This window comes from Cupressus sempervirens, chromosome 5 (genome assembly GCF_028749045.1).
Source record: "Cupressus sempervirens isolate cs-2001-9-10 chromosome 5, ASM2874904v1, whole genome shotgun sequence".
In the NCBI taxonomy this organism is placed as follows: Eukaryota; Viridiplantae; Streptophyta; class Pinopsida; order Cupressales; family Cupressaceae; genus Cupressus; species Cupressus sempervirens.
Window position 1 is genome coordinate 239853505 of NC_143122.1, and position 16574 is coordinate 239870078.

The window sequence follows — 16574 nt, forward strand, 5'->3', positions numbered from 1 at the left end:
CTTATGTTCAAACAAAAGAAAATAAGAGTGGACATCAAATGAAAATCCTTGTGGTTGGTCTATAGCCAACCATAGTTACCAGAAACACGATGGGGCAGCTCCATTTCGCATTTCGACAGCAGAACTGGTTTCCCGTTGCAAAATGGTTTTTGGGCTATTCCAAAAAAAAATTGTTTAAAAAAATTATCATTTGCATTTTGAATTGTAAACATAAATTATAGGCAAGAGTTATAGTTTGCAGGCAGATTTTTTTTTAAAAAGCAATCAGATTACTTGCCTGTAGTATTAGTTACTAGCTAATATATACTCTATATGTAAAATACGCTGAGATGCATTAAGGTGTTGAATTATTTTTAATGCATATTAAAAGTGAATAATGAAAAATTTCAATGCCTCAAATGCATCTCAACGTATTTTACATATAGAGTATATATTAGCTAGTAGCAGTTGCAGCGTGCACAACACATTGAATAATTAATTTGATTATGTTTAAAATATAGCTTTAAAATTTATATAATGGTTAGGTTTAGTATTAGGGTGTCTTGATCTATATTTTTTATTATAATTAAAGATAAGATTTAGTGTTAATGTTGAATCTATCATCTTATTTGCCAGTGGAAAAATGCTTAGTGTTAGTGTCAAAGTTAGGAATAGTGTAAAACCTATCATACCCTTATATAAAACCTAACACTAACACAATATTATAAACCTAAATTATAAATTATCTTAGTCATAGAAACTAAACCCTAATCCTTAATACTTAATCTTAATCCTAAATTCTAAACCCTAATTAATCCTAAATTCTAACCCTTATATAAAACATAACACTAACATAATATTATAAACCTAAATTGTAAATTTTGATCCCTTGCCCTAACCCTAAATTCTAGACCCTACTCTTAATTTCTAAAATAATAAAATAAACCATAATAATAAATGGTCAACCATAGTACTAAATGGTAAACCATAATCTTATATACTACATTCCCTAAATGCTAAACCCTAATCCTAACCTTAACCTAGTATAATTATTATATGAACTCATATGAGAACCCTAATATTAATCATAATCCTAGAATTTATAGCATGGTTAAGATTGTAAGGTATATATCATGGTTAAGGTTAGTGTAAAGGTTTAAGGAAATATTAGTGCAAGGCTTGATTGAATCATTAAGGATAGTGTTTAGGTTTGAAAAGTGACAGATTCTAGTTAGGGTTCAAGGTTAAGGGTATGGTTTGAATCATGCTTAGCCCTAGGGTTAGGGTTAGATTTTGGATTAGTGATTGAACTATAGCATTAACCCTAAGATCATGATATAAATACTAACCCTAAATATAAACCCTAATCCTAGAGTTCTAACCCTAACCCTAATCATTTAATAATACCCATATGCAAACCTATACCCTAATACTAATATTGACAACAACTGTAGATCTAAAATACTAATCCTAGTCCTAATCATAAAGACTAAACACTAATCCTTATTACTTAATCATAACCTAGATGTTAAATATTAATTATAACATTATTCCTAAATTCTATCCCTTATATAGAATCTAACTCTAACATAATATTATAATCCTAAATTATAAATTTTAGATGCTAATCTAAACCCTAAGTCTAAAATTTAAACCAATAACCCTAAATACTAAGGTAAACCATAATCCTAAATTTTGAATCCTAATACTAAATGGCCAACCTAATCTTATATTCTAATAATCTAAATGCTAAATCCCAATCCTAATTGTAACCTAGTACTAATTGTTATGTAAATCCATATCCTAAACCTAATCATAATGATAACTATAAATATATTTTATGTTGAACTCTAGTCCTTGTTCTAAAGCACAATCCTAACCCTTGAGAAATTCTAACCCCATTCCTAAATCCTAAGCATTATTTTTTTTGTTCTAGGGCAATATAGTTAAGGAAAGGCTTAAAATTATCATTGGGGTTAGGATTTAGGTTAGACTTATAGTTATGATTAAAAATATGATTAAATTCAGGATTGGGATTAGGGCTTGGATATAGTTAACATTAAGATGGGGATTATTTCTATGACTAATGTTTAGGGTTGGACTTAGGATTATGTTTATGGATAAGGTTTAAGAAAATGGTTAATATGTTGGTTAAGGCTAGGGTTTGTATAATGGTTAGAATTTGGCTTATTAATAAGGTTAGAGATAGACTTCTGGGTAGGGTTAGTGTTTAGGGTAAGGATTATGGTTAAAATTGGGGTTTACGTCATGGTTAGGGATAAAGTGAGTATTTAGGTTAGTGAAGGATTAAACTTTTGGTTAGGGATTATGATTTGGGTTCTAGGGTATGTGTCATAGTTAGAGATAGGGTTTGAGCTATCTTGAGTGAAAGTTTAATAATTATCAATAGGGTTAGGTTTGGGTTAGAGGTATAATCAAGGTTAATGTTTTAATTAAGGACCTTTTAGGGTTTTTGTGTGAATTATACTTTGGGTTAGGGTTAGGGTTGGATTTTGATAACTTGTCATGTTAAATTTAGTGTCATTAATAAGGTTAGAATTATGATAAAGGTTAGGGCTATGGTTAGGGTTCTCATTACATTTTGATTAGGGTTTGGGGGAATATAATCGAGAAATTTCAATGCCTAATTACTATTGATTTATTTATTTCTAGAATTTATTTGTAATGTAAGGATATAGATAGAGTTTCCCCTTTAAGTGTGAACCATATTGATTCTCATTCAAATAGCTCATAAAAGATTATCAATAATAGAAAATGATTTTTTTTAAAAAATTGTAAAACAAATTATTTTGTTAACTGATTTTTTCTAAGAATAATAAACAAGAAATGTAGAAACATTTTTATTTTTTGTATACTTTTTTAAATCTTTTATAGATTTATCCAAAATAAGATGTAGAGAGATATTGTTTTCCATTATTTTAGAAACATCTAGCTTCTATATTTTGACGTTTTAAATTAAGAACAAAAATATGTCTACTTCTCACTATTTGGAATTAGAAACATATAATTTCTATACTTTGATATTTTAAATTTAGAAAAAATAATTTTCAATTAGAAAAGTACAAAATAAAACAGAAACCTTCTAACTTAAAATCAAAGATTTAAAATAAGTTTTCATGTTTAAAGTCATATGTTTCTATTGTTTTACAGAAGTTGTTTATATATTTCTTGTAGATAATATTCACACAAATTATATATTCTTAATATAAAATTATTTTCAATTAGAAAAGTAAAAAATAAAATAGAAACCTTCTAAATTAAAATCAAAGATTTAAAATAATTTTCCATGTTTAAAGTCATATGTTTCTATTGTTTTACAAAAGTTGTTTATATATTTCTTGTAGATAATATTCACACAAATTATATATTCTTAATATAAAGCACCAATTTTAAGAATACGATCAACATGAAATCACCATCCAAAGAAATAAATTCTTGCATAGTGTTATGATAAAAATACATTACAATTTAATTTAAGTAAAAATAATCAATAATTGTGTCTCAATAATATAGCTCATATGGAACATTTATAACAGAAGGAAACCTCATAAAGCTAAGGTTTTTTTAAATGAACTATAGAATAATTAGAGCTTTACTACATGAAAATCATTTTTAAATGATTTAAAAAGTTATATTACCTTGATAGAACCTTTCTAACTTTATTAGATACAAATCATTTAAAATCATACAAAGCGTAGTTTTAAAAATATATATAAATTAAAAGAATTTTATCTATTATCTACAAATCAATTTAAATTTACAACATATAAATCTTAATATAATATTTAAGATATCTAATTGATTATTAAACTAATTAAAAGTCCCTTAAATTAACTTAACTTGCCCTAATTTAAGTCAAATGACAAAGACCTTTGGTACATCTTGGTCTTTTTGTACAATAATTTCATCACATAATGAAAGGAAGTAATATAATTGAAGTCTATGCACTAAACAAACATTCAGCCAATCGCACATAACAAGACTTTTTTTTAAAGCTCACCTAGTATGCTTCTAAATCTATGGTTGTTGGTATAATAATTACAAAATACTAGATATCAAAACTCAATATTTGTGCAATCAAATAAATTTTCAAAAATCCAAACTTAATGTAATGAATTATCACTCAAAATAAAACTAACAATGACTGTAACTTTATTAAAAAATAAAGAGAAATATTTAGATTTGAAAATATGTTCATAGAAATATATCCCATTCAAAATATAAAGAGAAAAGAACACCCATAATAGATCCCTGGCACGAAGGAGCCAATAAACAATGGATCAAGATTCCTGCATACAACCATTATTATAAACTCCACTACCATCAATACTTTTGAGGTCACCATTCACATCAACCTCTAAACATGCCTACCTTCCTAAAATATAAAGCAAAGCAAGGTATTCACTGTAACAACATTTTAAGTTAAAATCTTGGCATTACATACCTAAGAGTGCAAGACATTTTCTTATTTAAAAACTCAAAGCTAAACAACTAATGGATCATAGTCACTGCACAAACCTCAAACTTCATTGATAAATATATTTTATAGTTCATGCATACAACAAATTCATGCCATAAAATCAATTATAAACTCATTGAAGGAGAAATAAGAATTCAGGCATGAAAAATCTCCATGGATCAAATCCTCCAAATTTCCAAGAGTAGCTATTTCCATTATTACATGCAACTGACTTCCAAAAATAATGGAAGTCAGTTTCATATAATAAAGGCCAAAAATAATGGAAGTCATTATTATATGCAACTGACTTCCATTATTCTCAGCTTTTTCCACAAATGTGGCTCATTTTTGTGAAGCTTGGGTGGAATAGTAAAGGTTTCTTTTTTCTTACAATGGTTTTTTTTTTAATGACCTCCTATAGGGGGTATTCTGCCATTGTAGTGTTACGCCTCTCAGCGTAATTATTATGCAATAAGTATTGGTAATAAATGTAACTATTAGTTATTTATGAGATTAAACTTTGAGTAATTTAAAAATAATAATTAAATATTAAAATTATTTTTTTTAATAAAATATTAACATTTTAAAATAATTTTAATATTAAATTATTGTGTGTGTGTGTGTGTACACACACACACACACACAAACATTTCTTTTATGCAATCTTAAAAAATCTTGTTTCTCATTAGGTGGTCGTTGTTGTTTCATTTATCATCAAGTTGTCGGTGCAGTTTCATTTTTCATTTTTGTAACATAGAAATTAACACATGCAATGCAACAAATGGGAACCTTGGCATTGCAAGTTGTGGGGTAGTGATTTGAGATCATACAAATAGACTCATTTCAGGTAAACCTATCCATCTGGGGTTAAGCATGGCTAAGGAAAAGGTTTAACCAAAGTCTAGATAGAAAACAATTCATTAAACATAATTGATTACTTGTCTATATTGAATGAGCTGCAAGATTTTCACATATCTCATAAGTACCATGAGGCTAGTCAAGTGGCAAATTATCTTGCCAACTTATTTTTAATGTCTAATCATTGTATGGAGTCAATTGTTCTAATACATATAGATATGAATCAGTAAAAAGGTACATAGTACCTTCAAAGGTTGTATCCTTTGGCATTTGATGTCAATGAGGGAGAGTTTGGTGTCAACAAGGAAAAGTTTCAAGGGATAGTTGAAGTCAAAAAGAAATAGGGAAATTTTTGTATTCATTTGATGGAATCTATAGCAAAGATGGAGAAAATGACAATAGTCCACAGCAAATTGATGACACATGCAAGAGGAAGAAATCAATTTGGAAGCAACTGAGGCAAAACTAAGAAAAATCATAGAGGGAGTTGGTATGGATGAGAATCAAAATGAAACTAAGGATATTATTAAATTGTTGATAGTTTTATCAGTTTATGTTGACATTTTTTGTTTCCATCAATGCTAAAGAGGGACTTTGTTGGAAACAATTCTTCAATTGTATGTTGGCATTGATGTTACAAAAATGTTAGTATTAAATGAGCAATGGAGGATTGATAGTATTAAACATCAACATCTCAGTATTGACCAAGCAGTCAAGTAATGAAGATCATTTTAAAGATAATAAATTTTCACAATCCATGATAATAAGATTCCTGCTTCTAGGTAAGATTGTGTGAGAGTTTTTTTGCATCAACATTTTGGATCATACTCAATGATCCATCATCAGGATGAGAGTGCTAAGAATGTGGATCATTGAGTATGATTTGAAATGTTGATGCAAAAAAACTCTCACACAATCTTACCCAGAAGCAAGAATCTTAAGATCATTTTCGTATTAACCAAGCGTTCAATCCTAATATTGACTAAGTGACAACATAATACAATTTTTTTAATAATTAATTTTTTGAGGTCGACTATTTGGATGGTTATTGATTATTTGGAAGGGTATTCAAGACGACTTATCAAAGCTCATGATATATATAAAATGTCAAATAGTGAGGATAAAGAACAAGTTGGAAGATGTGGAATAAGATGGATATGTGAGCGAAGGTAGAGTAGGAAATTGTGAAAGATAAGCTGCAAAGAATATTATGTATAGTAAGGATCCAAAGGTCCAGCCATAAGAGAGATTTGAATTTGCAAAGGAAGCTTTTTCATAAATAGGTCAAATTGTTGTTACCTTCTAACCATTGTAGCAGTAAAGAAATCTCCTAATAGAGTTTATTGAACAGTCATTTTGTAAATTCTTTAACAATGTGACATTTCAAGATTGAAGTGTTTGAAGACCTCTAACCAGGCCACTTCGAAAAAGATGATCTAAATCCTCTAACAAGATCATACTTAACAGTATGTATTGTAACCTTTAACATGATTGGCTCTTAAGAGGGCTCACTTCAAAAGAGTGAAAAATATTTTGTTTAGTTGCAAAGTGGTTTTTCCCAAATTGGATTTCCATGTTAAATCTTGGTGTCATCTATGTTCATGTTATTTTCTTAATGCTTTATGTTTTTGCAACTAAGTTACTAAAGGTTAAAATAGTTTAATATTTACAAGATTTCTTTGTTAACTGAGTTACAACATTAACATAGTTATAACTAAGCTGGACAATATTGCATGATTAGTAAAAAGTTTGATTTGACATCTAGGGTCAAGGGAATTGTTTTGTAGTAATTGATTAACCCCTCCCCATTTCAAAAAATCTCTCCCTATTGTGGCTTCTTACTCTATTTTTGGTGATGACTGTAGTCAAGGCTTCACTAGATGAGGATTCTTGATGACTTATTCTTATATCCTCTCTAAGTAGAGTGACAACAACTTCATCATAGACCAAATTTCTCTTAATAGAATTTGAAGTGCTAATTGTTGTAACTATGACATGCCAACTATCAGGTAAGGAACATAACAAGATGATAACTTTAGATTCATCATCTTGAGTCATGCCAACTAAGGTTGCTTGACATAATAATGTGTTCAAATCATTTATATGTTTTGACATCACAATCCCTTCCTTCATTTTGAGCTTGTAGAGCTTCTTCACAATAATTTTTTTATTTGTAGTAGATGTCATTTCATACATACTTTGAAGTATATCCCACACTTCCTTTGTTTTCTTTTCATTTGATACATTGAAGAAGACATTTTGAGATAATGAAACAAATATTGTTGCCATCTCTTTTTCATCAATATTTTCCCAATCTTCATTTGATATTGCAGTTAGCTTCTTGGTTCTTCCCCCAATTTCAAGTGAGATGTCTTTCTTAACCAAAAATGAATTCATTTGAACTTTCCATAGACTAAAATTATGTCCTGAAAATTTATGCACTCTCAAATCTTCAATGCTTTCGGAGTTTTAACCATTGAAATTGATCATAGTAACTATGCTAGGCTCTGATGCCAATTGTGAAGTATGTTGAAAGTGTGAAGTGAAAAGAAATAGAACAAGAAGATAAAAAGAGAAGAGGAACATTGGAATTTATCATGGTTCACCACAAATTGTGGCTACGTCCACACTACAGAGGAAATCTCTTATTAATGTTAAATTTTGATGTTACATCACAACTATAGCTTCAACTCTTTGAATACAATATGTTTAATAAGCCTCCAGTAAGATATATGTATAGACACTCGAAAGAATTGAAGAGTCAAAACAATTAGAAGAAAAGCATAATAAAAATAGCAAATAAAATGAATGGTTCTTGGACTTCACACATACACCCAATAGTGTAGTGAACAATAAAATTGAAACATATTTCTAAGGATTCGAAAACATTTTGTAATAACTCTTCATGTAATGCCTACCCCGAGTTGAATTTTCTATTGTATTTCTTGATTCTTTTATGCTAGTTTTCTAATTATGTTTTCTGATTATCGGTACTTGGTTAGCGGATTTGATTATATTACATTTCATACTCAATTGATTTATGTGATGAGTTGTCCAATTATTTCATGTGTTTATGTTTATCCTTTCAATGATGATATATGTATGTTCAGTTAGTGATTTGAATTATCTCATGATGATTAGTTAGATGAATGATCTATATGCAATTTTTATGGATACTTACCCTATACTTACATGTGTATGGTGTACACGTATGTTTTACTTTATGATTGATGTTCCTAATGTGGTTAAGGGAGGGATTTGTAGTCACCTGCTAGTCAGGATCTACATGATGTACCACTCCTTTCCATTTCCTATTTAGTTTAGAATATATGAGTATGTATATGCATGGATTTTATGCAGATTGCAGGTACCAAGTGTCGACTTCCCTAAATTGCCAAGATGAGCATACCCTATCATAGTATCTTAATGGTATAAGTGGGGAGATAACTCTCAAGTCCAAATCCTAACCTAAGCTAGTTCTAGAAAGTAGGAAAAGTATCTAAGTTGTTTCACCTGTATGAATTCGTTAAGTGACGTGAATTCATGATTTTGACCTTGGAGTTTGATTATATGATTTGTCTTCAGTTGGGTTGTTGTATTTTGTTTTGTGTATCTATTGTGATTTGTGTTATTAATTAAATCAAATTAAAAGAATATTTAATGATTTAATTTAATTGAAATTTTATAAAGAAAATTCAATATTTAATTATATTTAATTAATTGAGAAATTAATTTAAAAAAAGAATTAAATTTAAAAGATTAATTAAAGTTCTAATTTAGGCATATTTATATCTATTTATTTAATAATTTTTATTTATGAGTTTTATTTTAATAATAAACTCTAAATAATATTATTAGTTGAATTATTAAATATATTATTAAAACGCCTTGTAATTAACTAGAGAGAGAAAACATAAATTTAATAAATTTTATTTTAATTAAATTGCATAAAGCTTATGCATGAAATTAAAATATAATAAATTAATTAGAGAGAGAAAAGAAATTAATTTCATAAAGATATTTTTAATTGCCAAAAAGTGTGCATGAATATTTAAAATATAATAAAATAATAAAAGATAAAGATCAATGAGTCTTCTCGCATGATTGCACAATCGAAGCCCTAAATTTGGGTGAGAATCTTTTATCAGAGATCTAGAGCTCATTTTTGTAGGAATTGGGTTTTGGAGGAGCAATTTTCTGAGAAGAAGGGTTTCAGAAAAAGGGGATTATTTGCGTGCTCCGTCCGGTTGTCATTTTAGCATCAGATCTAGGTAGGATCTCATGGTTTATTTGTACAATAATTTTTGTTCTTTGAACTTCTATCTTCTTTGTGTCTATTGAATATTCTGGTTCCAGAATGTTAGTTGAGTTGAAACCCTTGTATGCGAATTTATTGTTCTTTGATTGAGAAATATATGTTTATGCTTTGAAGATTTGAAACCCTCATATTGAAATTTATCACTCTTCATCTCTTGAAAATATCGGTGAATGGATTTAGTAATGAAATCCTTATTTGATGGACTGGAAGGGTTGTTTTGAATTGTTAAATTGGGTTGTGGTTTTGAAAAGATAATGAATTTTGTTTTATGGATTTTGCTTGTTTTATCTAGGTTTCTATACCAGATTCATTTTCAAAGTTTTATCAATATAATAATAATAATAATAATATAATTACCACAGTGATTGGTAATTACATAATTAAAATATATAAAAATAATTAAAAATGTTTTAGTGTGGATTTGGTTTTTAATGATACTGGAGGGGATATATATATATATATATATATATATATATATATATATATTTATATTTATATTTATATAAAATTTGTTTGGTGGGTGGGGGCCACCACCCCCCACCCCCTTCTCCTATTCTTTCCACCCTTTGACCACTGGCGGCTCCCTTAGGAAGGACTACATGCGACAATCCTACTACTACATCAGCAGGTTTGCACACAACAACAGACAATCGACGAGCTTAAAACATTTTAAAAAGAAACATTATGAATTGTTTCTTGTTATTTTATTTTTTAAATATTTTATTTAATTATACTTTTTCAAGTGTACAGGTGCACAACATGCACAACTCCTCATTTTGTAGAAACCATATTCACAACTACAAATACACAAAACTCCCAAGGTAACCCTTAGTTAGCTCAGTGCAATTTTGCACCTTGCACACTTGTGTAGGTACACACTTTCTTCTCTTTTTAGTCTTTTGTTAAGTTTAGTCAATTTTTTGCTAGTTTCTTTGAGTCATTAAGCATATTTTGGCAGGTTATCATGGCTTCATCATCTTCCACAATGACCAAGATCACCTAAATCAATAACTTTAAAATTATAAGGAGCATCCAAGAAGTCAAGATTCATAGATTTGCACTCTAAAGTCAGAGACATTGAGCCTAGACACATAGATTGGAACAAGTTCTTGATACTATGAGGGATTGGAGATGGTCTCTTCCCTCATTTAGAGAAGATTGGTGAATGCAACATCACATCTAGTATCAGTGTAGTAATCATAGTTAATCATGACTAGAGAAATTGTCTTGGATATCCGACCAAATAATATAGAGAAAGTTTTCAAACTTCCCTAGGCTGATGAATATCAAGAGATTACATATGAGAGTGCATAGCTCTGGTATAGGGAAAATATTAAAGTAGGTCAAGGACATAGTACAAGAGAAGTACTTGATTACTAGGAGCTCACATAATAGGATAAGTAAAGTTGCTATAACATGGGGATACACGATTACAAATGTTGGTTACTGCATAGATCTCCTAAGTAGAGTAATGAGACTTTCTACAGCAGGTCACCTAGAGACTTGGATGGTTCATTTTATAGAAACAATCAAAACTAGCCACCACAAGATTGATAGAGGTACCATCATTAGAATCTTGTTGGATAAGAAACTCACTATGGTCTAGAAAGACTCATAGTTTGATATGACTTCTTATGTAGTCTACTTGTTGGCAACCCAAGTGGTGAATTATCCAAGGCTGGTAAGGAGGGGAAACATACAAGAAACCAATGTGTGGCCTCAAATTGTCATGTACCTATAGATGGTATAGAAGAATCTCTCAAATAAAAGCCATTCATTTAGAATAGTGAATGATGCCTTCATCTTTTTGTTAATCTGATTCATTAAAAGGGATTATTAAAAAAAGGATATAAGTCAAATCAATGGAAAGGGTGACACATGTGGGAGGGTATTTCATCCACTATAATGCATTCATATATATCTGAGGGGTTGGTACTCTCTTCCACTTAAAGAAGTTTCCACAATATCTATTGTATAGGCTTGTGTTATTGGAGATTGCATGACAAGTAGCCTCTTCATATAATAGGGTGAGGAAGAAGCATAGAAAGGCCTAGGTATGACCTATCATCATTAGGCCTTATGTGGTAAAATAAAAGCAAGACATCACCACTTACGAGGAGGAATGGGAGAAATACCCCCTAGAGGACTACCTTGTGGCACACCCTTATTTTGATAATATATGGATGTTGAAACATGTTGCGTACAAATAGTTCATTCCAGATGCTGCTATGGAAGATCATTGATTGAACTATGTAGATGACTATGAAATTTGGATAAGGGACTATCGCATAATAGAGATGAAATCTGCATAAAAAGGTGTTAAATCTACACATACTGCTTAAGGGTTGCAATAAGGATAGTCCTAATATCTCATATCCCACCTATAATAAGGACAAGATCTTTGAGTGTCCCATCATGAATGTTGAGGTAAATCAGGAGGAGAATGATGACATCCAACACCAAGCCTGATGCATTGTTAATCTAACAAGGGAATGGGTACAAAAGCCTTTTTGTTGGATTTTTTGCCCAATATTCCTATATTGAAGGCACCAACAAGAACAAAGAAAGGGAAAGGGAATAAGGTCATCATCCCCATTTATAAGGATAAGTCCTTGGTTAGGTCAAAGATGATGCACAACCACAAGAGGGATGTGGTGTATATCCATCGAGAAGAGAAGTCTAAGTGCAAGAAGAAGACGAAGGCTACAAAAGTAAAGGAAGCATAGCCTGATGAGAATCCTACTCAGTCATAAGCTTCTCCATTAGTCCCTAAGAGAAATAGAACAAAGATAGTGGTAATTAGAGTAAACTGATGACGATTGAAGAAAAGGATCACTTCTTTTCCACTAATCCTTGAGACCATCTTAGAGGTTGAAGAGGAAGAAGAACAAGAGGATGAGATTGAATATCTCCTTTTGAATCATAGGACTCATTCACCCAAGGCCGCTAAAGAAGAAAGAAGGATAAGTTCAACATAGACACTCCTATTATCCCAAGAACAACTGATCCAAGTTAAAGAATCTATGGATCAGGAGCAAAAAGGATGGACAGAGTCCAGAGTAGGGGATGGGTTGGATGTGTTTGATCTCACTAAATTTGACTTCATGTCCATAGGGACCCATTTGGAGGAAGGAGAGACAAGGGATATGTCGCTAGGTGAAGATTGGAATACACTACCTCTTCTTCCACATTGTCCAATCGAGCTACATCCTCCACCTCTGAGAATACTAGAGATACCATCTCTGACTCCACCACAATAGGGCAATGTGTCGTTGTGTCCTTCAATTATAGAGAAACAATGCCAAATAATAGAGGATGAAGAGTATGTAGTGCATCACATAGAAGAAGCTCATGAAAAAGGGCTAGTAGTTGCAATAGCCAAACAAGCTCCTCTTGCAGCACAACCACTATCATCCCCTCATAGAACCATAATGGGTATCCTAGTGGTGGAACAACTAAGATTAGAGGAGAAACCAAAAGAGAGAGAGAGACAAAGGCAAAGGGCTAGTATCTACGACAACTTCATTGTCTAGTTAGTAGATGTTTTTGATGGGTACTAGCCCAGCATGGCTAAAATGGGAATTGGAAACCCAACATAGGAGGTATTTGAAGACTATTGAGGAGGGTATGATGTTTTTTATAGAGGCAGTTAATCCAACAGTGTCCATCTAAGAAAATATGCAACAACTGGCTTTCATCATGAAGAATAAGAAGCAATATTTGGTGGCACATATAGTCATTCCTACCCCTTATACAAATATCCAAATGATATCCCCACAAGACTATCAGATATAAGAGATGATATTGGGGAAGTCAACCAAGGACACGATCAAAGTTTTGATAACCATGGGTCTTAAGTAGGTGTTTCATCATTTAGACCAAGGTGAAGTGGAGCTCCAGATGTTGAGGAAGCATAATGACATTTTGTAGGCATTCATAAAAGAGGTAGCTGGCCTAATTGACCCAACTCACCCTAGGATTTCTCTAGTGGGTGCCCTCGAGAAATGAGCTTCATCCCCCATACAAGATGACTCATTTGCAATATGATATAATAAGATATATACAAATAGGATTCAAGGAATCTCATTTATATAATTTTCAATAAAGAAATTAAGGGTCAAGATAGATTGGAAACTAGATGGCCAAGCTTGGATAAGGAGTATGGATTTGAATTAATGTTATAGTCATGAGAAAAATGTCACATGAGGGATAAGTAATAGCTTTACAAATAGGTTCAGAAAACACCCTTAGGTGACTAGCAAGGATTTGTAGATGGACCATAAAATGGAGGGATGATATGTAAAGTTAGTTTGACTTTTTGCAAGCACTTAGATTAAATGAATTTCAACAAGATCTTATTTAGACATGTGGGAGGAGTACATCAAGGATAACTTTAAGAAACCCCCCTTTAGAAAAAAGTATAAAATTTTGGCAAATCAAACATTAGTTCATGGGGAAAAAATTAACTTCTATTGGCAAATTTTTATTTTTAAGTAAGAATTTTTTAAATTTTATTGACAATTATTTTTCAATCATATGAAAAATCTATAGAATCGTGGCGAATCTTTCATTATTGATGAAAATTGTGAAAAAAATGTACAAATACCTAGAAACAATGATTTTATTATTATTATATGGAGCCTAATTAATTATCAAACTTTAAGGTTAAATTTAGCCCACTTTTACCATTACATTTTCCCTTCAATTTATTGATTGGTGGTTTTGGGGAAGCACCTCTATTATTTTTAAGCATTGGATGATCCTAGAACAATGACCTAAATACTATTTCAAGCCAAACTTTTAAAAGGATACCAAGTTTTAAATAAATTTCCCAAAGTAAAGACACATGTCTCCAATCAAATCTATTTTGCAAAAAAGTGAGAAAGGATAAAATGTTTCATGAAAAGTCTTCAGAATAGAGATACATGTCAAATTTACATACTTAATCTGTATTGTAAGTTAAATTTTTTCCAAATATTGGTGAATATGACCATCAATTAAGATAGGCCTTGAAAATTATAGGCAACTATATTTAAATTACTATGTAGAAAAAATAGAATCCATTAGTGAAGTCATCACTAAAATCTAAATACTTCTATATTGTTATTGGTGATTAGAATAAGCATGGGACCTAATTTTGGTAAGTGTAGGCAACATGAACACCCCAAAAGTGCAAAAAAAAAAGTCAAATTTAGGGTCCTCGATGAGTGAGATTAGCCATTTGGTGAATATTAGCCACTAAAGTTATCCTTGGAGTACATGTCAATTGATGAGAAGTTTGGTTTGTGAAATGTATGAGTAATCCAATGGAAATAATTAAGTGGACAAGGATTTAGGGGATAAGGTGAAAGATAAATTAAATAAATAAATTATTATTATTTAATTAATTGATAGATAGAATGAGGTAATTAAAGGAATTGAGGATAAAGGTGAAAAATATATTAATTAAATTAATTAAATATTTATTGAATTTGTCAATTAACTAAGATTGGATAAAAGCTATAAGTTAAATTACCTAACTACATTATACAAATTTATTCAATGATATAGTAGGATAAAGTGAAGGCAAGTGTGGTGAACGATGGACATATTTAGCTTCCTAGATTGTTTTCACCTTCAAAATGATTGTGTGCCTAAGAAAAATAACATCATTTAAATCAAGAATAAAACATAGGGGGTAGGGAGGGGCAATGAATAATGAAATGATACCTTAGGCATTTTTGATGATGAGAGTTAGCTATGCCCCATTAAGAGGACATGTAGTTAAAAACATAGGTGTGATCCAAAAAGGGATGAGATGGCTAGATGAGGTAGTGTGAGAGAAACTAGAAGAAAATAGAGATGAGGAAATATGAATGGATATGAGGGATGAAGGATCATCATGTTGTAATGGTATAACCTAGATTTGATATTGTACTTAATATTTTACACCTTAATATGAGGAATAAGGGTGAAAATAGGTCAATTGCATGTTAAAAAGGGCCCAATATAAACATGTTCCTTGTTGTTAAGAAAATGGTGTCTCATCCTTGAAATAATAAAAGGTTACCATTGATAAATGAATAAGAGGGGTTGCAAGGGGGGTTATTACCATCGCAAGATCCAAGGGGGATACACCCCTAGGTAGGGGTTTCTACTAGTGAAAATGAAGCTACATTTTGTGTATAATTTATCATTGTAAATCTTGACTCTTTATCATCAAGCAACATTTCTAATGGTTAAAAATTTTTGCACTTTTATTTTCCTATTTAAGGGAATCCTATTTTATGAAGGTATTATTACAACTATGTATTGTTCAATGAATTCTAAGAGTCTAACATTTGTTGATTTTCCCCTTGATCTATATTCATGATACTTCTATAAGAAGTTTTCTCTATTATTGTAAAATATATATTAGATTTTTTTTTTGGAGTGTGGGATTTTCCTTCTAAAAGATTTTTCTCCATATAAGTGAGTTTGTTATGATATGTGTGTTAGTTATATAATTTTGTGTTAGTTTTTAATAACTATTGTAAGTGCTAAAAATTAAATATATAACCTCATCTCAAAGATAGAATAGAAAGTCATTCTACAACCTTAACTTTCTTATAAATGGTATCATAGCCTAATAACCTTTAGTTTTAGTTGTTGGATTTTTAAAATAATCTAGATTTGAGTGAGAACTTATGTAAAATATGGTTTATGATCTTCTTGTACAAGTTTACAAAATGTAAATTTTTATTTAAGAACTATAATATAGGTGGATAATTTTTCTATAAAAATATTTATATGTGGAAGATTAAGATGGAGAATCTATTAATAGCTCAAACAATTGGGATGTTGTTGTTGAGAATGAATTTAGACCAAGAGATGTTATGGCATCTCCCTCACTATGATGTTATGGACTATAAATGAAAGGACCTAATCAAATTGTTCTTGACAGACTCTTGCTTAATCAAT

At 30.5% G+C, this 16574-nt stretch overlaps 1 protein-coding gene across 1 annotated transcript in view; it reads right to left on the reverse strand.

Annotated features, from left to right (window-relative positions):
* LOC149555416 (ent-kaurene synthase CPS/KS, chloroplastic-like) overlaps positions 1-16574 on the reverse strand; it is a 33862-nt gene that overhangs the window by 5016 nt on the left and 12272 nt on the right. The window contains exon 2 of the mRNA XM_089829390.1: positions 6667-6693. Coding sequence (XP_089685516.1) covers positions 6667-6693 — 27 coding nt within the window. The remainder of the gene's footprint in view (positions 1-6666; positions 6694-16574) is intronic.